Here is a 24,569-nt window from a genome sequence, read left to right as displayed (position 1 = left end):
GGCTAGAGATTAGGGCTGGGTGCTACAATAGTTTCTCCTTTTCAGTCTTTTTTTTTTTTTCTTTTTTTTCTTTTTTTCGGAGCTGGGGACTGAACCCAGGGCCTTGCGCTTGCTAGGCAAGCGCTCTACCACTGAGCTAAATCCCCAACCCCTCCTTTTCAGTCTTGGTGTACATGTTTGAACCTCAGAGAGCTTTGGGTGCCTTGCAGCTGTGGTTATGGATGGCTGTGGACTGCTGTCTGGATGCTGAGGTCCGGTGCGAGAGCAGCCAGAGTTTACAACCACAGACTCCAGTCTCCTTCAAATTCTTTAACAATGTTTTTGACTACCATGTGCATGGGTTCATAGGTGGGTGGGTGCTTGGGTGGGTGGGCAGGTGTGTGCATGCGTGCATGTGCATGCTATTGCCCTTGTTCAGAGGTCAGAGGACAGCTCGTAGCATCAGTTCCTCCTTTCTACCATGCAGCTTATGAGGCCTATGAGTTGAATTCAGGTAGTCAGGCTTAGTGGTAAACACCTTTGCTCCAGAGCCATCTCACAGGCCCAAATTCTCTAAATTCTTGGGTTTTTTTTTTCCCATCAACAAGAAACTTTGCACAAGTGTTAAAAAGTATTTTATTATCTGGAAGTGGTGATGCACACCTTTAATCCCAGTACTCAGAGGCAGGCAGATCTCTGTGAGTTTGAGCCAGCCGGGTCTAGGAAGGGAGTTCTAGGACAGTCAGGGCTTTTACACAGAGAAGCCTGTCTTGAAAAACAAAACAAACAAGCAAAAAGTATCTTAAATTAATTTTTAAACTAGTCACAAAATTTCATTAATGTGTGTTTAAAATATTTTTAAAAGCATGACCTCTTAAGATATATTTTTATTTGTGTGCGTGCGTGTGTGTGTGTGTGTGTGTGTGTGTGTGTGTGTGTGTGTGTGTGTGTGTGGCCAGGGAGTTAGATCCCCTAGAGCCGGAGTTCCAGGTAGTTGTGAGACACCTGAAGTGAGTGCTGAGGATAGATCTCTGGTCTTCTGCAAGAGCAGCAAGCTCTCGCAACTACCGAGCCATCTCTCCAGGCTGTTTAAAAATATTTGTACATTTTTATTTTCTGTGTATGAGTGGGTTTTGCCTGACTGCCTGTACATGCACCATGCATGTGCCTGGTGCCCACTCTCCATCTGAGAATGTCAGATTTATTGGATCTGGAGTTAAGACAGCTGTGAGCTGCTAGGTGGGTGCTAGGAACCAAAGCCAGGTCCTGTGCAAGAGCAGCCAGAGCTCATGACTGCTGAGTCACCTCTCCTGCCCCATAGCATAATCTTTATAGGCTATGACTGTCTTTGTCCGTCCTTGCACTAATAAAATGTGATGCTGGCATTTGATAAGGATGCAGATTCATCTAAGCTCCTCAGAACCTTCGCACAGTGATAAAGGAGCCACCCTGGGGATGGGGACTCTGGGCTGGCAGCTGGGGCCAGGACTTGGCTGTGGGAAGCTGCAGCCCTGAGCCCTGTATACTCTGATCCCTGAAGCCTGCTGGTAGCCTGAGTGAACCAACTCTCAAGTTTGAAGCAAAACAGTTCTGATGATGCCAAGGGCCCGCAATCCCTGGGCAGTGTTTCCATGGGTGGCATCCGGCTACTGCCCTCAGTCGGCCTCTTACAGCCCCAGCCTTCCCCGTCTTGGAGCAGGGATAGTGTCATACCTACCAGGAAACTAAGTGAGCACCATGCTGGCACAGCGTGGGCAGTATCTGTATGCTTATTAAATGTTTAGAAGCTTCGGAGTAGAATCCTGTGATGTGGATGAGTGTCCCCCAGGGGTTCCCAGAGTGATGCTATTGGGAACTAGTGAAGTGCGTAGGAGGTGAGATCTACTGGAGGTCCTTCAACCTTTGGAAGAGTATTCCAGAAGGCAACTGTGGGACCCTGCCCTCTCTGCTTCCTGGCTGGAAAGCATCTTACCATCCGCCATCTTACCAAAGATGGGACCAGGGGGTTGCCCTATCTAGGCTTGTAATCTCCATATTGTAGGTTAAATAAACTTACTTTCTTTGCTTCTTTCTTCCCTCTTCCCTCCTTTTTTCTTTTGTCCTTCGTTAGTTCATTTATTAATTGCCTCTAGAGTTTTGTTGTAATGTGAAACTTACTAGCACAAACTCTAAAACACGTGATTACTTAAACGTTCTAAAGACACACAGTAAAGGGAATGGACAGACACAGGGTGGGAACAAGGCAAGTGCTCAACGACTGGTGGCTGAGCCAGAAATGGCAGAAATGGCAGAACTCTACAGCCTAAGCCCTGGGCCTGCTCTGCCCACCTCCTGTGAGTGACAGCTCTGCAGTGGAAATATGACTCACTGCTCAAATGCTTCCACATCGTCTCAGAGCATGTATAATCTTAAATCCTTTATTATTTTTATTAATTTAGTGTGTGTGTGTGTGTGTCCATGTGGAGGTCAGAGCACATCTTTGTTGGCTCCCTCTTTCCACCATGTCAGTCCTGGGGATGAAACTCAGGTCACTGGGCTTGGTTACAAGTACCGTTAGGAGCTGAGCCATCTTGCCAGCCATTCTTCTATGGACTCCTGGGATGGTTTGTCCATGTCCCTCAAAGCAATGGTAAGAATGGGCACAGGAACAGTGGTGAGGGCCAGCCATTAAGGGAACTCCTTTGCAGAGGAAGGTATCGGGGCTGCTGGTGATGGCCGTCTTTCCACCTCTGAAGCATGCCGAACACATTCTTCCTCATTTGCATTTTATTAGGAAGTCATCAGACAATCAGTTGAACATTAAACAAATCATTTTTACCACACACACGACGTGTGGGGGCATGCCCAGCTTCTCCTGAAGGTCAAAAACGAAGTCAAACCTGACATTTCTTTTTACAAACACTTATACATTTAATACTGTGGAAAAGAAGACAGTTTTAAAGGAGTGACATTGATTCTGTACAAATGTTAACACTGATGGATACATTCTGAGTTCTGCAAGGTCAGTGAAATAAGTCATCTTTTATTAAAATATAATATCCTTGTCTCTTTCCACCATATACATATATATTCTCTCTTTAAATAAATATATTATGTATTTTACTTATATTTTTCTTACGTATGTATATTCGTGTGTGTGCATGTGCGTGTGTGTGTATACACAAAAAACAGTATCAAATATTCACTCCTCAGGTGCTGTCCACCTTTTTTCTTTGAGACAGGGCTCACTTGGCCTGGAACTCACCTGGGTAGCTGGCCACTGAGCCTCAGAAATCCATTGAGAGCATCTCCCCAGCACTGAGATCACAGTGTGTGCCACCACATTCAAAGTTGTGTTATGTCAGATCTAGGAATCAAACTCACGTCCTGGTGCTCACAAGTCAGGGACTTTACCCACTGAGCTATCTCCCCTAGCCTCTGTGTTTTTATTCTGCACTGCTTTGAGATCTTGGGATGGAATGCAGGGCAGTCCACAGGCTAAGCACACACTCAGCTGCTGAGCCACACTCCCAGCCTTACTATTGGTTTACCTATTTTTAGGTTTATTTTTATTCATGTGCCTGTGTGAGGGTCTGCCTCGTGTGTGCAGGTACCCTCAGAGGCCAGAAGAGCATCAGTCCTCTAGACCTGGAGTTACAGGTGGTTGTGAGCCCTCTGATTTAGTTGCTGGCAACATTATAAAAGGAATCTTTATTAAAAAGTCGTCTCTCAAGACCTTGGTTATGTATTTATTTGCAAAACTGACTCAACGGCTTTCACCTGGTGCTGTCAGGCCACGGACTCGATTTGGTAAGAAGAGCAAACACCAAAACATCAGGTATAACCAGTGTGGTGGTTTGAATAAGAATGGCCCCAATAAGCTCATAGGTTTGAATGTTTGGTCTCCGGTTGGTGGAATTGTCTGGGAAGGATTAGGAGGTGTGGCCTTGTTGAAGGAGTTCTGTCACTGGGAGCAGGCTTTGAGGTTTCACAAGACTGGTGCCATTTCCCAGAGTGCTCTCTGCCTCCTGCTTGCTATTCAAGATGTAAGCACTCAGCTGTTCTTGGCACCGTACCTTCCCTCTGCAATCACGGACTCTAACCCTCTGAAACTGTAAACCTAGCTAAATACTTTCTCTTAAAGATTGCCTTGGTCATGATGCTTCGTCACACGCAACAGCAAAGTATCTAAGACAACCGGATCCATGAAGCAGTATTTGCTTGGTTCTGTCATGCCTCCTCTCGGCTGGTCTCACATCAGAACTTCAGAGTCTCCCGAGGAGTCGTCTGCAAACAGAAGTTCATCTGGTGATGGGCTCCCCAAGGGTAGCGTACTATGGTGAGACCAGGAGATGCCATTTTTGGTGAGTCTGTCCTCTGGTAACACACCATCTTTTCCAGCTGTGACTGTAGCAAATGGAGTGGAGGCCACATCTTCCCATTCCTCGTTGCCCCCATTTAAGATGTATCTTTCCTCATGAAGGTTGTTCTCGTGAACTTCCGCCATGACCACGCTGACAGCAGCACCTGCTGTGCAAGAGGCAATGATGGAGTCAGGATCAATGTTCATGTCTAGCCCTGCGAGGGAGGACCTGTTGGCTAGGCCCTCGCAGCTCTCTAGTAACTGTGTATTGATGTAGATGATGGATTCTTTGTCCTGGGCATCAGGCAAACTCTCGGAGAGCTTTTCCAGCTGCAGCCTCAGCACTGAGAAGGTGGGTCGGTCCAGGGGATCAGCACTCCAGCAAGAGTACATGATTTCATACCTGATAAGAGACAAGTGAGTGTTACCTAGCAGACCCAGAACCCACAGTGCAGCCACCCCTTCCGCCTCAACCAATGCTTAATTTCATTCCATTTTAATCAGTATTTGTGCTACTTTTTATGGAAATGAATAAGTGGGGGAAGTGGTCTAATGGTTACTCAACTTTTAAAATGTTTCATGTGTTGTGTGAGTATGTGTGTGTGTGTGTATGTGTGTGTGTGTGGTAATATGTACTTGTGCATGCGTATATAGAGGCTTGGGGGCATCTGATATACTGCTCTACCCCTGTTCATTTTATTCCTTTGAAACAGGGTCTCTCACTGAACCAGAGACTTGTTATTTTGGCTAGATTGATTGGCCAGGAAGCCCTGGAAGCCTCACATCATCTCTGCCCCTAACAGCACTGAGGTTAGAGGCACCTCACTGCCAGGCCAAGTTGTGAACATGGGTGCTGGGGACTGACTTCAGGTTGTCATGCTTGTTCAGCAAGTACTCTTACCTACTAAGCCATCTCTCCAGCCCCTTCTCTCTCTCTCTCTCTCTCTCTCTCTCTCTCTCTCTCTCTCTCTCTCTCACTCACACACACACACACACAATTTCTGTTGCTAAAAATAGAAGATGCATCTGGCAATTGTATCTCCTTTTGCAAATAAATGGATGTCAAATCCATTTCGTATACAGACTTGGCAATCAAACCAATCATCTCTGTAAATAAAGTTTTATTAGAACACAGGTATGCCTATTTGCCGTCTGTGCCTTTGCTACACTTGTGGCATTGAGTGGTTGCTACAAAGGGCCCTCAAAGCCATAGGCTCATCTATGTGAATGCTTAGTTTGCAGTTGATGAAACTGTTTGGGAAGGACTAGGAGGTGTGGCCTTGACAGAGGAGGTTTCAAAACCCACACCACACCCTTTTCAGGCTTTTTCTCTCTGACTTATGCTTGTGCACACTCAAGGACTCATCTCTGAAACTGTAAACAAGCCCCCAAGTAAATGCTTTCTTTCATAAGCTGTCTTGGTCATAATGGTTCTGCACAACAACAGAACTGTAACTAAGACATTTACCAAACAAGTTTGCTAACCTCCGTCTACACCATTAAATTGAATTCTTACCAAGAACGCGGAGTATTTGGACCAGTGGACTAAGTAAGGAGGACCCAGAGCTAGAGAGCACATGAAGAGTGACTGAGTGGTAAGTAGTGTGTACCACTCCATTCCCGGCTTCTGTGTAAATTACAGTCCATGCCCTGGCTTCATTGGGAGCAGCAGGGAGCAGAGGAATGAGGTTAGGGTTAGAAAGCCCAATACACAAGTGCTCCTCAAGGCATTTCTGCTTTCTACAGGGGCATGTGTCTCTCTTCTGGCAACTTCATCCCAATGTCTAGTATCGTTAAGGATTACAATTGAGGGCCATGGGAAGGAAATGACAACAGGAAATTGCTGGGCTGAGACGCGAGCGTTTCATTTAGAGATTTCTCTGCTTTGGGAAATTGATATTAATATCACATGATAAGAAAACTAAGGTGAGGGCTGATGAGATGGCTCAGTGGTTAAGAACACTGGCTCTCCCAGAGGTCCTGAATTCAACTCCTAGCCCTGGATGCTCAAAACTATTTCTGTAGTGCCATTGGGATGCAATGCCCTCGTTTGGTGTGCAGATATATGTGCAGACAAATTATAAACACATAAATAAATCTTTAAAAACTATAAAACCAAGCTGAATCTAGATTATCTGATGCATGCTGATTACTGGCTTCCTTAGGAACAAAAATGTGCAGTTCCCACAATCTACAGATCCTTGGGCGAGTGTTAGTCCTTACACACAGCACACAGATCTCACCTGTGCAGACATTCTCATGGCCTTTCACTGATCTGTTTTTGCAGCCCTTACCCAGGGCTGTTACTTGGTTCTGGAACTCGGAAATTCACATACAAAGGGATGGGACCCCAACCCAGGACTCCACTCGGACACTGCCTTGCAGTCCTGAGTTTTGTCTTAGCTTCGGGAGCTCCTTTGAGTCTAACTCACTCTCAGTAGCCAGCAACTTAGACTGGGCAAACAATGTCTGGTTCTGTTTTGGAGAAACATCAATCAATCTGCAAGACTCCAATTTTGCACAGAACCTTGAGCCGTGCTTGTTTGTTCACATGGGCTTTGAGAAATTCAGTCCCTAAGGACTTAACATCGTTTCCTTTTCTGTGTTGCAGTGCAGGACTCTTTACTTCTCTTTTGTTTACCTCACATCTTAGAAGCAAACACTAAGTGACTTATAGAGAATAGAGGCAGTACCATCCTGAAATTATTTTCCTTTCATCTCTAATACTTTATGAGAATATAAATATAACTTTGTGCGATGTGATATATATATATACATATATATATGTACATAACCGTGTGTGTGTGTGTTTATGTATGATAAGAAAGTCCTTGCTATATAGTCTGAGTTGGCCTCAAACTCTTGACCTTCTTGCATAAAGTACACCTCACTATGCCCATCTTAAATATGGCTTTGAAAGATATCATAAGGGCCAGGAAACCGCAGGAAGATGATATCCAGAAGCAATCCACGACCAGATTATGATGGTAATTATCTGTCTGTGGTACTTAGGATGTTACCAGGGTCTGTGTGCATGGTAGGCAAGTTCTCCACCACTGAGGTACCTCAGCTCTGATTATTATATTTGAGAGACCACTTTGGTTGCTGTCTAAGCAGTGAAAGAGGACCCCTGGGGGAGGGAGATGAAAGTTCTGCACAGAACATTGTACTTATGTCATGATGTCATCATGATGGGAATGCAGATCTGGATTTCTGTGATCTGTCAGTATCAGCAACGAGAAAAGAAGATGGAAATTCTGGGATTCTTTTTTTTTTCTTTTCTTTTCTTTTTTTCGGAGCTGGGGACCGAACTCAGGGCCTTGTGCTTGCTAGGCAAGCGCTCTACCACTGAGCTAAATCCCCAACCCCCGGTTCTCTCCTTTTTTAAAAAGATTATTTGTGTGTGTGTGTGTGTGTGTGTGTGTGTGTGTGTGTGTGTGTGTGTGTGTGTGTTTTGCCTTAATATATGTCTGTGTGCTGAATGTGTGCGTTGCTCATACAAGCCAGAAGAGAGTGTCAGAGCCCCTGAAACTGGAGTTATAGACTGTTGTGAGCTACCATGTGGGTGCTGGGAATTGAACCCAGGTTCCTTGGGAGAGCAGTCAGTGCTCTTAATTGCTGAGACATCTCTCCAGCCCTCTCTTGTTTTGTTTAATCAGACTCTTGGAACATAGTCCTGCCTGCCTTGACACTCACTCTATAGACTAGGCTGATCTCAAACTCACAGCTGGTAGGGAAGGGCTGAAGGTGCCAGAGAGACCTTAGGGAGCTCAGCTAAGGAGATGTCCCATAGGAGTTGATTAACACGCCCCAGAAAGTGGCATCCTGGGTAGCAGGAAGCAAGACTGACAGTCTGGTCACTCCATGGTAGCAATGAAACTGCTCTCAGAGGTGACTCTGGGGGTTAGAGTAGAGAGTAGGGGCCAAGGGGCTCCATGACATCTGTCTATCCTTTTCTGTTTCTCCTTCCTTCCCTGCATCCTTCCCTCTCTCCCTTAGCTCTTCCTTAGCTCTTCGTTTTACAGTAGTAGACACTGAACCTGTGGCTCTGTGTAGGGCAGGCAAACACTTACCACTGAGCTATATTCCCAACTGGCATTGCCACGGTTCAGACAGTTAGCTTAAAGCAGCCAAAGAGAAGCACACACAAGGAGCGCACTCATCCCAGCCATGCTTGGACTCTGAGACACTCATCTAGTGAGTGTGTCTGTGTGTGTTTGTTTCGAGTATGTATGTGCAAGTGAGTGTGAGTGTGTGTGTATGTCTATGAATGTGTGTGTCTATGAATGTGTGTGTGTCTATGAGTATATGTGTTTGTGTGTCTGTGAGTATGTATGTGCGAGTGAATGTGAATGTGTGTCTATGAGTATGTGTGTTTGTGTATCTGAACGTGTGTATGTCTGTGAGTGTGTATTTGTGGCTGTATATGTGTTTGTGTCTGAATCTGTGTATGTGTGAGTGTGTTTTTGTGTCTGCGTGTGTCAGTCTGTATGTGAGTGTGTGTATTTGTGCATATGAATGAGTATGTGTATGAGTGTGAGTTTGTGTGTCAAGTACAGAAGTTTCTTTTTGGGTGCTGTTGCTTGTTGGCATCCACATGAGGGGTAAAGCCTGCTCCGCTAACCTGCTAACCACATCACATCTGTCAGCCCAGGGCATGCAGAAGTCAGGAACATGGGGACGGCAGCCTGTCTGCAACCACCTGGGTCCCCAGCCAGAGGGCGGGAGCTGACTCTACCAGCTAAAAGTGTTCTCAGACAACACCAGCTCAGCGGTCTCTTGTTTTAGTTTGAAGTAAAACTTACAAACCACAGTGCGACACAGCTTGGAACTCACTTAGGTCGTTGGTAATGTCAGTCTCTGCTAGCGCAAGGGGAACAGCGGTGAAAGAAACCACCATAAAACTTCCTGGACAGTGTGGCTGCACAGCAAGGCTTCCTCTTTTCCCAAAGCCAACGTTTCATTACCACAGCCCTTTCCAAAATGACCGTGAAACCTGAAGGCTAATTTAATCAAGGCCTTAAGATATTTTCAAGAGATTTGCAGCCTTTGTTTCTGTTTGGTCTCAAATATCTTCAACCACAAAGCAGGCTGAGGCTGGGAACAAAACAATCTTCCTTGTGCTTGGCTTGGAGTCTAAGCCATAGATGTACCTAGGAGGTTGTGTACAAAGTGACCTGGCCCCATGAGCTGAATGGGGCAGCAGAGACAGAGAATGGGGCTGAGGGTCTCGCATAGCACCAGCATCTCACAGGCTGATCCATGACAGAGCTAACTCAGACCAACATTTTTATAATGTTCTTGTTAAATATGATGAGAATATCCCATCCTTGGAGGAGACTCACCAAAGGGAGTGTAAGTCACAAATGAAGGCCGCACTGTATGTCATCGTCTTGAAAAGCTCAGCATAGAGCTTGGGGAGACCGGACTAAAGCTGAAGCTATGAAGATGCCCCAGTTGATAAAGCACTTGCCTACAGGCATGAGGACCAGGATTTGGATCCTCAGCAGATATCTAGAAGCCAGATAGTTTGAGTGGCTGGCCTATGCTTCCAGCCATCCTAATGTGAAGACAGGAGATATTCAGGGGCGAGCTAGCTAGCTAGACAAGCCAAATCCATGAGGTCTAGGTTCAGCAAGAAACCTTGTCTCAGCAAATAAAAGTAGAGATCTACTGAGCAGGACACTTGAAACCAATCTCCAGCCTTCAGATAAACACACACGCATGATACACACACACACACACACACACACACACACACACACACACACACGTGTGTACCCCTCCCCCCCCCCACATAAATATACTGTGATGGTTACTGTTTTCAACTTGTTAGAATCTATAATCAGGGAGATGGGCCTATGAGCATGGCTGTGAAAGATTGTCTTGATTACCTAAAATATATGGGATGATTCATCTTAATCGTGGGCGGGACCATTCCCTAGGCAGGGGATCCTTGGCTGGATGAGAAAGGGGGCTGAAAGGCAGCAAGAATTCCTTACTCTGTTCCTTATTGTGTTTGTGATGTGACCAGCTGTGTCACAGCTTTGACTTCCCTGCCATCAGGAAAAGCACCTTGGACTTTGAGCTGGAATAAACCCTCCTCCACTTCAGTCGAGACACCACAGTTCTCTGAGAACATCACTATGTGACTCGTGATACAAGGTACAGAAAGTCAAGCCTGGGTCACACATGTGCATCATTATTGGACAGGGCCCGTCCTGGGTCTCTTCCCCATGATGCATTGAAGACTGAGAGAGGGCTTTGTTGGTTGCGTGTGCTCTGTGATGGGAGGTAGGAAAACTTACAGCTGGTGGAGCACAGATCTTCCAGGGAACGTTTTTAAACACACACTTTCTAGACCCGCTTTCCAACACTGCCGCACCCTCTGACACAGGGATAAGCATTGTCAGAATATTTCCCAAGCAATCCCCAGGGCCAGTTTGTCCTCAAAGGCACTGGTGCAGATTCCTGTTTCCCAATAAGTGCGATCGATCAGCCCTTTTATATACCATTTGAAATGCTATAGAGAAAAGGGATTACTGGGTTCAAGCGAGTAAGGGTGAAGGATCCCAGTACCTCATAGACTACAAAGTGAACCTTTTTACTGGCACCATCTACTTCCTAGTGATGCTTCTGCTGTTGTTTGCAAACACACGCTGGTACCTTGCCTTGACTGGTGGGGACTGAGACCTGTGGAATGAGTGAGCCACAGAGAGCCTACAGAAGCTGGACATACACTCCACCTGCATTAGGAAGGTCTGCTGGCCGAGGCTTCTGCAAGAGGCGTTCTCTGCACGGCCTCTCTTGGCTAACAGCAGACCCCACTTGCACAAGCCAGCACTGTGTTTCCTGGGTCATTTCACAGCCAGATAGCTGCCCACTGGGGAAAGCCCAGTGACGTGGGGGGATGTGCACTTACAGATCATCCAGGCAGTCCTCGGGCTGCTTCAGCCTGTGGCCGTGGAGAAGGTAATCGTACATCTCATGGTTCTGGACTCCAGGATAGGGAGTCATTCCCCGTGTTGCTATTTCCCACATGGTCACGCCAAAAGCCCACTGAGAACAAAGCCACAAGAAGTTAGGACAAAAGTCTTTCCACAAAGGCTGAATGGACTTTTTCATAGGGAAAGGTCATTTCCTTAAAGCCCTGATGATGAAGCACAAAGCTGGTAATTCTGTCTGAGGCCCACTGTTCTCCTGACACAGCAATCCATGGGGTTGAAGCCCCAGAGTTAACCATTCTGACTAAAGCTGTTTTGGGAAACTTGGCTAAAGGCAGACGGAGCCTCATCCCATATCAACACTGCTTACTTAGTGTGCTGTCTGCCCTTACTGTGGAGTATTTTCTCTCCCCGAGTTTGGATCAAGGGTAGGATTATACAGCATCTTTTACATAGCATATGAGTTCCAAGGGCTACTGAATGAACTCATTTACTTTCATGTGTATCTTAGTTATGGGCAGTAAGTAATTTGAAGCAAAGACACCTGGGAATCTCTGAAGGTCATATGCAAAACAAATGTGAGCACTTTACCATAACATACTAGTTGCTTGAATTAAAAAGTCTATATAAAGTGAATTAATTAATTAATTAACTAATTAATTAATGGAAAAATGAAAGCCAAGTATAATGTTATACATTTGTGATCCCAGCTACAGGGGAGGCCGAAGCATGAGGACTGGGAGCTCAAGGGTTTTCTTGTTGACACAGACCGGTCCTCAGAAATAAAAGGTAGAGAGGACTGGAGAGATGGCGCAGTGGTTAAGACACTGACTGATCTTCCGGAGGACCCAGGCTGGATTTCCAACACTCACATGGTCACTCACAACCATCTCTAATTCCAGTTCCAGGGGATCTGACACTCTTCTGGCCTCCCTTGGCACTAGGCACATGATGGCGAACAGACATACATGTGGGCCAAACACTCATCTACATAAAAATAAATAAAAAGTAAAAGGGGTGGGAGAGACGACTCAGTGGTTTAAGAGCACTTTCTGCTCTTGAAGAGGACCCAAGTTTGGTTCCTAGCATCCATTTTGGATCACAGTCAGTCGCCTGTGATTGGCTCAGGCTGCAGGGGGTCTGATGCCTCTGGCCCCTGAGAGCAGCTGCATCTATGTGCACATATCCACATACAGATCACATACCTATACATGATTAAAATAAAGTTGTCTTAAAAGTAAAGAAGAGGTTGTGAACGTCGCTAGTGTTCTCGTAGCATGTGTGAGGTCCCAGGGCCAACCCCAGAACAACAAAAGGCAAAGGAATGAGTGAATAAATGAAATAAAAGCGTGGTCTGAGCATGCTCCCAGCCCTCAGTTTTATCAGAGCGTAATTCGCTACATCGCCAGGCTCAGTCGTTTCTCTCAGTGTGTCCTGTCTGTCACGTCAAAGCTGTGTACGTACCACGTCACTCTTGCTTGTGTAGACTCGGTCCGCCAGGCTCTCTATGGCGATCCACTTCACAGGCATTTTGGCAATGCGGCCTTGGCGGTAATAATCACCACTGTAAATCTTCTTAGAGAGGCCAAAGTCTGCCACGCAGACAGTCATGTCATCCCGCAACCTGCGAAGGGGAAATTCTGGTCCTCAGCACCTTGGGAGCAGAGCGCTTAATCCTATGCCTGTATAAGATGCAGGTCAGAATGGATGAAATGTGACTAAAGAAGACATGGGGAGACTGTGGATGTGAATCAGTGGTAACATGCTTGGCTAGGACGCACGAAGCTCTTGGTTTGATTCCCCAGCACAGCATAAATGGGAATGGTGGTGAATACTTCTAACTCCAGCACTTGGGAGGTGGAGGCAGGTGGAGCAGAAGTTCGAGGTCATCCTCAGCTGCTCATTAAGTTTAAGACCAGCCTAGGATACAGGGCATTTTTATAGAAGGAGGAGCGGGGAGGGAAAGAGCAAGAAGGAGAAGGGAAGGAAGGAGAAGGAAGAAGAGGAAAAGGGAAAGGAAGAAGGAGAAAAAGGAAGAGGGAAAGAAGAAGTTAGAGGAGAAGGAGGAGGAGAAGGAGGAAGAAAGAGGAGGGGGAGGAGGAGGAAGAGGAAGAAGAAGAGGAGGAAGAGGAAGAAGAAGAAGAGGAGGAAGAGGAGGAGCCCATGAGCCATAAGCTTGGGATAGGAAGTTGTTTTGAGGTCAAAGACACAGCAAATAACAGGGAGAAGATGTGACTGTACTCCCACCACTCTGGCCTGTGTGGGGCTAGTCTGACAAAGGCACCCAGGCAGTGTCTGGAGGCAAGGGCGTGGGGGATGGGAAGAGTTGTGGCAGAGCAGAGTGGAAGGAACAGCAGCTCCCTTAGTCCTTCCATGGATTGCATCGCCATTGCCATCCTGTCTGGAAGCAGCATCAGACCTGTGGACCAAGCAAGGCGGTGTGGAGGCATAGGGGAGGTGAAGTCTGGGAGAAGTGGGACGCACTCCTCAAAAGATGGTGCTGAGGGATTGCTGGCTAATGTGGACGGCTGTCAGAGGAAGGACCTGGGAAATTAAAGGGAAATAGATTGTCACAGTCCACACCAGTAAAGCAGGTCCTAGACAAGAAGGAAAGGAAGAGAAAGAAGACAGAGAGGAGAGAGGAAAGGAGAGGGGAGAAGAGGCAGGTGTCTGAGATATCCTTGTCTGCCTGACAATAACCCTTATTCTTTCTTTCATTCCTTTTTTGTTTTTAAAAGACAGGGTCTCACATAGCCCAGGTTGGCCTGGAACTTGCTGTGCAGCTGAGGATAATTCTGAACTGTGGATCCTTCTGCCTCTGTCTCCTGAGTGTTGGGGGTAAAGGTGTGTACACCCCAAAGACCCACATTCTTAGTTCAGGACAACCAGACAGGCAGTCTTCCTGCCTGGTAGGAAAACCATGAAGGAAATGTAAAAAGAAAAATTCATGACTCTGTATCCGCAGTCAGAAAACAGTAACAAACCCCAAATCCAGGGGGATTTAAAGACTAAATTAAAGGGGGAGGGGGAGAAGGAGCTATGGTTGAGAAGAGTGAGTAGCCAACTTTACAGTCAAACCTCTGACTAAGACAAACACATACGTACGGGTCACTCCCTCGTCTCACAACAGGCAAGCTAATCAAGGAACAGTTAAAATGTTTGCAGATTTACACCAAGTGGTTCTGTCAAAGCAGGTAAAGAAATGGAGAAAGTCCCAGTCCAAAGTAAATTCTTATTATTCATCATCTGCAGTGGAAGAAAAGCTTCTAGACATTTAAGGTGCTAAACGTTATCACAAGGGTTGGGTAGGTAAGAACACAAGTTCCTGGAAAGAAACTACGCCTCTCATTGAACCTTCCAGAAGGCTGATTGTCTGGTTAGAAGTTCAATGAACGAGGAGGAACCATTGGAATGCCGCAGGGCAGAGTCTAAGTACAATATATCTTGAGTTATCTTTAGCTCACTTAACTGCCGGTCTCTGCCCTCCTCTGTCTGTCCAGTGATGAAACCACTCTGGATGCACTGATTTAGCAGACCAACCAAGGCCAAGAAAGTCGTCATCCGGCATCTGAGGCCTGCCTATAGCAGAAGTTTTTCCACTTGCTATAACCCACCTACCTGATGTTTCCACTAATGTATCTGAAAGTGTGTTGATTTATGATTTTCTTTGTTATGTTAATGTAAAAACATGAAAACAGTTACCACTCTGGAATATATGACCTTGAGGCCGTTGAATCTGTATTCTCAGGCCATGGTCACTCTAGAACACACTATTCCTTACCTTCCTTGAGGAGAGAGCTGTGTGTTGATAAAGGCATTGGGAGAAAGTCTTCGGGACTTCTATTGTTGTTGTTCAAGTTATACTATGGTTAGCTGACCTCCACATTATTGTGAGTTCAAAGATAGCTGACAGCAAAAGACCCCAAAGATCACGCCTAGCACCCCTAGCCTAGTGACAAGGAGGAAGCAGGCTAATCATAAGGGAGCACGGGTGCTAATCAGACTCTTAGAGGCAGAGACAGAAAACCCCCAAGGAAGAACCAGAGTGACAGAAACTCCATACAAAGCAAGGCACTCTGCCCCACCCCAGGCCAGATGCCCTCCGTAACCTAATAGCAGGTCACTCCCCACGCTATGAAGTCTAAGGACCCTGCCTCCCCAGAACGGCCCAGGTTCTTACATGCAATTCCGAGCAGCTAAATCCCTGTGGAGAAAATTCCTGCTGCTCAGGTACTCCATTCCCTGGGCAATGTCCACCATGAACTTCAGCAGTGTCTGCAGGGGGATGGACTAAGGGGAGGAAACAAGAAAAAACATTAATGCTTTAAAAGGAAAAGCTGGCAAGTTACTCTCAGCAAGGGGAAAACAGTGCTGTATTTACTTCTATTTTATGTGCATGAGCACTTTGCCTGCATGTATGTCTGTATTTACTTCTATTTTATGTGCATGAGCACTTTGCCTGCATGTATGTCTGTACACCATGTGTGTGCTTAGCATAGGAGAAGGCCAGAACAGGGTATCAGAAGCCTGGGCCCTATCACAGTGTCGTAAGCCACCATGTAGGGATCAAGCCTGGGTCCTCTGCAAGAGCAGGCAGTGTGCTCTTAGCTGCCGGCCATCTCTGTAGCCCTGAAGTGCTGTGCTTATTTCTTAAGCCATAGCGGAGACACAGAGAGACAGTTCTTTCCTTTCTTTATCATTAATGCATTTTTTTTAAAAAAAACCAGACTCTTTGTTTTGAGACAAGGTCTTCCTACAGAGCTCAGACTAGACTACAACTCAAGCTCCTCCTGCCTCAGTTTGCCCAGTGCTGGGATGACAGACATGAGCCACCACACTTGGCTCAGAAATAATGCAGAAAAACAAAGAAAGAAAGAAAGAAAGAAAGAAAGAAAGAAAGAAAGAAAGAAAGAAAGAAAGGAAGGAAGGAAGAAAGAGAAAAGAAGAAAGGAAGGAAGGAAGGAAGAATGCTTCAAAAAAAAAAAAAGGAATGAGTAGAAATTCTAAAAACCTTTTGGAAAATACCACATTCTCCTTACCTTTAAAAAACTATTTCGGGTGAAAAATATTTTGTATCTTTCCATGTTTTATGAGGCCGAAGGTAAGCTTTCACATCCTAAGTCTCCTGGGCCAGAGGACCATACCAGGCAGAGAGGACGAGGGAAGGGTGCCCCATTGTTTGTTTTAAATTTTCTTTACATCTACCTACTTATTTCATCTGTGTGAGGGAAGGAGGGGTCGATTGTGCCACTATGTGCAGGTCAGAGGACAACCCCTGACAGTTAATTCTCTCTATCATGGGCTCCAGGGATTAAACTCTTGCTTTTAATGAGGGAAGAAGAGATATTCTAGGAAAGGGGCAGATGTTGGGAGGGGAAAAACCAACTTGATAGGAGATGTTTTTAATTCTGTATTCTTGCCATCATTTTTTTTTTATTCTCCCTCCTTCTCTCCTTATCCCCTTATCTTCCTTCTCTTTCTCCTTTTTGGTGTGTGTGGCACTAAACAAGGTTGATCTCTGGGTCTTATATATGCTAAGACGGGCCATTTTACTTTGAGCTATTTTGGAAGATAATTTTCTTCTTCGAGATAGCAACAATAGGATAGACTTCGCCCTTATCGTTGAACTAAAATACAAGTATGCACTCTGAAATTCTATTTTTTTCCCTTCTGAGGCCTTTCTTGAGTTACAGCCATTTAATGTTTTCTCTGTGTTGTAAAAATCAGACAAAACTGCTAGTGCAAGTAAACACACACCATCGGTGGGCTGGGAATGCAGTTCAGAGGGAGAGGACTCATGTAGCATACACACAACGCTGTAACCCTGGGTTTAATCCCCAGTATCATCAGCCCCCCCAACACACACACACACACACACACACACACACACACACACACACACACGGAGGGGGGGGAGGGAGGGAGGGAAGGGGGGAGAGAGAGAGAGAGAGAGAGAGAGAGAGAGAGAGAGAGAGAGCGCCTTCCAGGCATTTAGAATTGTTTGTAAGAATGATAATAATTTAATGCCATTTCACAGTGTGGCACTGAAGAAAGTCTGACCACAACGTTCCTGGCAATCATGACTCATGAGTGGTCTGTTCATGGCCACATGCCCCCCACTACCACCCCTCCACATGACATTGGATTTGTCACGGCCCATTCTCCAAAGACTGTAAGTTTTCCAAAATGGGGTTCACAAGGGCGCTGCGTTTGGTTTTGGTTTTTCCCTTGGTACTGGGGATGGAACTCAGGGCCTGTGTTAGACAAGTCTCTATCAGCCATAAGCTCGAGCACTCGCTTTTAATGCCATAACTCCCAATTGTGATACATGCCAATTACATACGAAACCACAATGCCACAATTATCCTCACCCTAAAGTAACAGAGTCACAGAGAAAGGTTAACGAGTCAAACCTGGAAGTTTTGTCTCTTCTCTGTGTATTGAGTTTTCCGGATGCTAGTTTCCAGGAAATAGCAAATCCTATTGTCATTAGTAAGTAGAAGATACTACCTACTAGTTTGTGATTTTTTTTCTGTAATAATTACATTATTCTTGGAACCTATGACTAAAAGTTATTTAAAAGATAATTGCAGAGAACAGTTTTTAAGTGAGTCGGGTTGGCTGCTGGTATTGCGACAGAGCTTTCTGTCCTAGTGAGAACAACCTGAAGGCGAGACAAACAGTCTAGTCTCAGCTACGATAGAAGAAAAACATTCAGGAGCAAATTTCACAAGACATATATAACTCGTGTTCTGGAAACAATACACAGCGTTGATGAAAAATTGAAAAATCCAAATATAAGAAGAATTTATCTTCCACATACGGCTTAGAAAATTTTATATCATGACGCCAATGCTGCTCAGCCTTTATAATCGATATGGACTCTGCTCCAGTGCCAGTGCAGCAGGGCTCTGCTTCTTTGTAAAATGTAACAAGTTAGTTCTAAAATTCCACGGGAAATCCAGGGAACTCAGAATATCCTCAACCCGAAGATGAACACAGCTAAAAGACTTAGACTTGCTAAAGACGCTCTAATTAGACTGGCCTAGTAAGAGGGCAGGTGTGCACACAGCCACTGATGAAATAGAATCGGCAGTTGAGCGCTGCAGAGATGGCTCAGTGGGAACCGTGTGTGGGGGGTACAGGGTGAACACTTAGGTTTGAATCCCCAGGGCCCATATAAGACCGGGTAAGATAGCAGCGGCTGAAGTCTGGGTGCTCAGAAAGGAGGGCCCTGAGACAGGAGGATCATCAGAAGCTCTCAAGACAGCTAGCCTGTGGCCCTCAACAGAGAACAAGAGATCCTGCCTTAAACGAAGTGAAGGGTTGGGATGGGCACCCGAGGACATCTTGTGCCACCACACCTCTGGGGACAGCAGGAGTGTGCCACCACGTCTGGTGTTTGCAGGACCGGAGGCAGAAGCCAGGGTTCCAAATGCTTCCAACAAGTACTCTACCTGCTGTGGCTCTAGCCCTCACGGACAGCATTTTATAGCCCCAAGAATCTTGGAGGGGAATGCATCAGATGGACCTGTTCCTGATTGTGTTAAAATATTTTGCATTACTTGGAGGTCTTAGTCACCATCCTCACAACCAACTCTCACTGTAGCTCTTTCTCTTTCCTCTCTTGGAACCCTTAAACTTTTTTTTAAATTACATTTAATTATTTTGGGGCCTATGTATTCTTTCATGTGGTCCCTGGGGAGCAAACTCAGGTCTTAGACTCAGTGGCAGGCATCTTTGTTTACTGAGCTCTCCCTCGCCCCCTTCTCAGCACCTTAAATGGGAGAACAGTGTAGTATCTCGATAAAGTTATTGCAAAGAACGTGCTGTTCTAAGAAAAGGGATAGGGGAGGGGTGTGGATACAGACAGACACAGCAGGTGGAGAAAAACAGACCCAGGAGAGGTAAAGGACTGACTTCTCCCCTTCGTCTCTGGATGCTAGCACAGGACACTTAGAGCAGCCACCTTATGCCATGTGCAGTACCGCGTGCAGTACCGGCACGGATGGAAAGTCCAAGGGCGAGGTGATGCCAGGCACCTTATGCTGCAGCCAGAACACATCCCCTGAGGAGCAATGTGACCTCTGACTGTATCCCGGGCTGCCCTCCTGCTTATGATCCCCCTGCTTCAGCCTCCTCAGTGGTTGGGATCACAGGCCTGGGACACCAGACCCCACTCTCTATCTTCTTTTTTTTTTTTTTTTTTTTTTTGGTTCTTTTTTTTCGGAGCTGGGGACCGAACCCAGGGCCTTGCGCTTCCTAGGCAAGCGCTCTACCACTGAGCCAAATCCCCAACCCCTCTATCTTCTTTTTGAAGGTGATGTTGAGTTGTTTTTGGTTTGACATGCTAGTAAAGTCAAGTTCCTTCCTACAGATCCAAGGGCAACTGCAGGGTGCCTTAGTACCCCTGTCCATCCTCCCTGCTGTGGCTCCTCCCTGTCCGTCCTTCCCTGCTGTGGCTCCTCCCTGTCCATCCTCCCTGCTGTGGCTCCTCCCTGTCCATCCTCACTGCTGTGGCTCCTCCCTGTCTGTCCTTCACTGCTGTGGCTCCTCCCTGTCCGTCCTCACTGCTGTGGCTCCTCCATGTCCATCCTCACTGCTGTGGCTCCTCCCTGTCCGTCCTCACTGCTGTGGCTCCTCCCTGTCTGTCCTTCACTGCTGTGACTCCTCCCTGTCCATCCTCCTCTGCTGTGGCTCCTCCCTGTCCATCCTCCCTGCTGTGGCTCCTCCCTGTCCGTCCTCCCTGCTGTGGCTCCTCCCTGTCCATCCTCACTGCTGTGGCTCCTCCCTGTCTGTCCTTCACTGCTGTGGCTCCTCCCTGTCTGTCCTTCACTGCTGTGACTCCTCCCTGTCCATCCTCCTCTGCTGTGGCTCCTCCCTGTCCGTCCTCCCTGCTGTGGCTCCTCCTTGTCTGTCCTTCCCTGCTGTGGCTCCTCCCTGTCTGTCCTTCCCTGCTGTGGCTCCTCCCTGTCCATCCTCACTGCTGTGGCTCCTCCCTGTCCGTCCTCCCTGCTGTGGCTCCTCCCTGTCCATCCTTCCCTGCTGTGGCTCCTCCCTGTCCGTCCTCCCTGCTGTGGCTCCTCCCTGTCCGTCCTCACTGCTGTGGCTCCTCCCTGTCCATCCTTCCCTGCTGTGGCTCCTCCCTGTCTGTCCTTCCCTGCTGTGGCTCCTCCCTGTCCATCCTTCCCTGCTGTGGCTCCTCCCTGTCTGTCCTTCCCTGCTGTGGCTCCTCCCTGTCTGTCCTTCCCTGCTGTGGCTCCTCCCTGTCTGTCCTTCCCTGCTGTGGCTCCTCCCTGTCCATCCTCCCTGCTGTGGCTCCTCCCTGTCCATCCTCACTGCTGTGGCTCCTCTCTGTCTGTCCTTCACTGCTGTGGCTCCTCCCTGTCCGTCCTCACTGCTGTGGCTCCTCCATGTCCATCCTCACTGCTGTGGCTCCTCCCTGTCCGTCCTCACTGCTGTGGCTCCTCCCTGTCTGTCCTTCACTGCTGTGACTCCTCCCTGTCCATCCTCCTCTGCTGTGGCTCCTCCCTGTCCATCCTCCCTGCTGTGGCTCCTCCCTGTCCGTCCTCCCTGCTGTGGCTCCTCCCTGTCCATCCTCACTGCTGTGGCTCCTCCCTGTCTGTCCTTCACTGCTGTGGCTCCTCCCTGTCTGTCCTTCACTGCTGTGACTCCTCCCTGTCCATCCTCCTCTGCTGTGGCTCCTCCCTGTCCGTCCTCCCTGCTGTGGCTCCTCCTTGTCTGTCCTTCCCTGCTGTGGCTCCTCCCTGTCCACCCTCCCCTGCTGTGGCTCCTCCCTGTCTGTCCTTCCCTGCTGTGGCTCCTCCCTGTCTGTCCTTCCCTGCTGTGGCTCCTCCCTGTCTGTCCTTCCCTGCTGTGGCTCCTCCCTGTCCTTCCTCCTTTGCTGTGGCTCCTCCCTGTCCATCCTCACTGCTGTGGCTCCTCCCTGTCCATCCTTCCCTGCTGTGGATCCTCCCTGTCCGTCCTCACTGCTGTAGCTCCTCCCTGTCCGTCCTCCTTGCTGTAGTTCTTCCCTATTGATCCTCCCCTGCTTTGCTTTTGCCCCAAGGTCCCTACAATTGGTTTTGGAGAAAACTTGAGGTTCCTACAATGCATGTGCTCTCTGATCTTTTGCTTTCATCCCGACTGCATGCTTCCTTCTCTCTTGTTTTTATTCCTGCCACCATGGACTATTCAAGCTTCTCCAGTCAGAATTCCTCCCTTCTCCAAATGCCTATGTCATCCCAGCTGCATCCTCTGTGAGAGCTGAGGTTGGTGCTGATCATCTGCCTGTCTGCCTTGCACACTCCAGGGACACTGTCTCTGCTGAGGACAGTGACACTTGGAGCCAGAACCCAGGCCCTGTTCAGAAGTTCACTGACAAGCCTGGAGACTTAATCTTAGTTTGGAACAAAAGGTCTTTATGCCCAGGGGACTGACTGCACAGAAAGCTGCCTGAATAAAAGCTCCGTGTCCCAGCTACTCCATGAACGCTGTGTCTCCCATCTTTATCTCGGGCTACAGAATAACAAGATGTAAAAATACACTCCTTTTACATCTCTGCAACACTGAGGAGTCATTCTCTGCCACCGAGGACGCCCTGATACTTCTGCAAGTGGAAATGATGAGTCAAGAAAATACTGCGTGCTTGCTTGCCTTACTTGTTATTTTGTTTAAAAGGACAAAAGATTACAGCAGAACCTTTGCCAGCTGAAGTAGAACTATTGAAGTACACGTTAGGGGTGGCGTGGGGAAGAAAGGAGCAGGGGAGGGTGAGTTAATAAACCTGCAGTGCACAGCCAGACACGGTTTTGATAGAGGTGCGAAAGCAATTTAGCAGATTAAAGGTAGCCATCTCATAAATGACCAATCATTTGCAAAACCAACCGATCAAAAGATCCTCAGGGTCAGGATGTAGCTTAGCTGGCAGAGTGCTTATAAAGCACACCAAGTCCCGGGCTCACTCCCCAGTGCCAGAGAAGCAGGGCATAGTGGCACACACCTGTCACCCAGAACTCCAGAGCTAGAGACAGAGACATGAAGATCAGAAGCCTAAAGGCCATCCTTAGCTATACAGTGAGTTAGGAGGCAGCCTGGGCTACATGAAATCCTGGCCAACAAAATGATGATGATGATGATGATGGTGGTGGTGGTGGTGGTGGTGGTGGTGGTGGTGGTGATAAACCGAAGAAACCTTAAACTAAATTTCAGACCTCCTATAAAAACTGACTCAAAATGGACTGAATACTCAAATATGTCCTATAAAACTCAACATTTTGTTGGAAAGCAGCAGGAAAAAGGCAATTTAAACAAGGAGTTAGTAAAGAGTTCTCAGGCACGATTGCCAAAGCATGAAACATAAAAGAAAAGCTTAAACCACTTGTCTTTAGTTACATTCCCCAGAGCTCTGCTGTTGGTGGCAGCTAAGGGGACAGAGGCAGCTGTGTTAGAGGATGCTCAGGTATCAACTGATGGGTCCAGTGTCTTCCTACAACCTGCATTTTTTTTGGCAGCAATGACAGGGGATATTCTTGGCCCACAGTAAATTCTGTCTGAATCTAGGGTGATTCCTGAGAGCGTCAGTCCCATATTTTCCCTTTGTGGGTGCCCTGCAGGATCTAGGGTGCTACCACCTTAGATAGGGAAGTGACCTGATGGAAAGGGACAGGGACCAGATTGAGCATGCCATGGACACAGATGACAGCTCCTGCTCATAGGCTCCAGTCGCTCTGCCTACGGACAGAGGGGGGGACAACGCCATGCTTACTTCATAAGGAGGCCGACAGCCATGTCTCCAGCGTAGGGTCCCCAAATCTACAATATTTGAAGTCCACAGTAAAAACTGACCAAAAAGAGACAAGCCTTTACATTCATGCTCCTAAATCTCTGAGGTGACCCACCATGGGCTCTCAGGCTATCACCTGAATTGACAGGGCTGTGTAGTTCTCATGGCGTAAGCCAACGCAAGGAGTAACAGGGTGCAAGGATTGCTGGATCCTCACCTCGCCATATCCCCTGCCACCCATCTTAATAAGGGTCAGAGAAGATATATTTCAAGTAAATATCTCACATTTCAAAGGCTCAAACCCATGACTCCAACATGGGCTCTGAAAATGTACCTTAGGAGATCTGGGTATGACGAGCGTAAGGTTGTCATTCCTGCATTCAGGAGGCTAGCCTGGGCTAATAATATAAACTAATCTCAAATGAACAAAACAGGACTCCTTAGGAGAGCTGCCTTTACCAGCCCGAGGTGAGTAAACACTCCATTGACAGCAGCCAAGGAGACTTTGGACCAATACTGTGGGACCAGTTGGCTTCCTCCCACCATGAGCAGGGACAGACACTCACTCATAGGCCTGCCATAGAGAGGATGGAGACCATAGTTTAACCCCTGAGTGTATAATGAACTCTAAACAAAGGCCAGTGTCCTTCTCTGCATTTTCAGGGACACTGGAGTTTTCCCAGTTGTCATAAAAGCTTCAGAAACAGTTGAGAGGCCACACAAGCAGCCTGTTACCTTCGGTACTGATTCTATCCGGGAATATAGCAGGAAGGTGTGGAGGTCTCCGTATTTCATGAAGGGTAAAATCACCATGGGCTTCGGGATGCCTTGAGAGCTCAGTTCTATACACACGCCTGAAATTGAAAACAGGATCAGTTACAAAGAGTCCTTGTTAGGTATGAACACATAAAACCCTGGAGGCCCACTGGCCAATTGAAGCCATGTGCTAACAGGCCAAGAGGTGAAAAATGAAAGGCTTGGGACTCTCACAGTGGATTCTAGGATATGCAACACTTGCCAGCTATATAACTTCTCTCTCTCTCTCTCTCTCTCTCTCTCTCTCTCTCTCTCTCTCTCTCTCCCTCTCTCTCTCTCTCTCTCCCTCTCCCCCTCCCCCTCTTACCTCCCTCCCCCATTCATTCATTTCTCTCTCTCTCTCTCTCTCTCTCTCTCTCTCTCTCTCCCTCTCCCTCTCCCTCTCCCTCTCCCCCTTCTTACCTCCCTCCCCCATTCATTCATTTCTCTCTCTCTCTCTCTCTCTCTCTCTCTCTCTCTCTCTCTCTCTCTCTTTCTTTCTTTCTGGCTAGTGTTTGTTCTCATAAATCAACCTGTCACAAGAACAGACAAGAAGTCAAGGAATCTGTGTTCTGTTTTTGTTAGGTTGAATGACTGAGGGGTGGAGACCTCAGAGAACCTGAGGACAAAGTAGCTAAACACATCTATGAAAAAAGCCTACTGCAACCAGATGTTTAATGTTATTAAAACACTTTTGAGGGCCTATTGGCTAAACCTCTCTTTC

General features: G+C 47.2%; 1 protein-coding gene across 1 annotated transcript in view; it reads right to left on the bottom strand.

The window, feature by feature from the left end:
- Window positions 1–4,210: 4,210 nt before the first annotated feature.
- Mertk (MER proto-oncogene, tyrosine kinase) overlaps window positions 4,211–24,569 on the bottom strand; it is a 105,865-nt gene continuing 85,506 nt past the window's right edge. The window contains 5 exon segments of the mRNA NM_022943.1: window positions 4,211–4,724; window positions 11,244–11,380; window positions 12,730–12,889; window positions 15,446–15,555; window positions 23,786–23,904. Coding sequence (NP_075232.1) covers window positions 4,211–4,724; window positions 11,244–11,380; window positions 12,730–12,889; window positions 15,446–15,555; window positions 23,786–23,904 — 1,040 coding nt within the window.

This window comes from Rattus norvegicus, chromosome 3 (assembly GCF_021556685.1).
Source record: "Rattus norvegicus strain SHRSP/BbbUtx chromosome 3, alternate assembly SHRSP_T2T, whole genome shotgun sequence".
NCBI lineage: Eukaryota > Metazoa > Chordata > Mammalia > Rodentia > Muridae > Rattus > Rattus norvegicus.
Note: the sequence above shows the minus strand (reverse complement) of the source record. Positions and strands in the feature narration are given on the sequence as shown.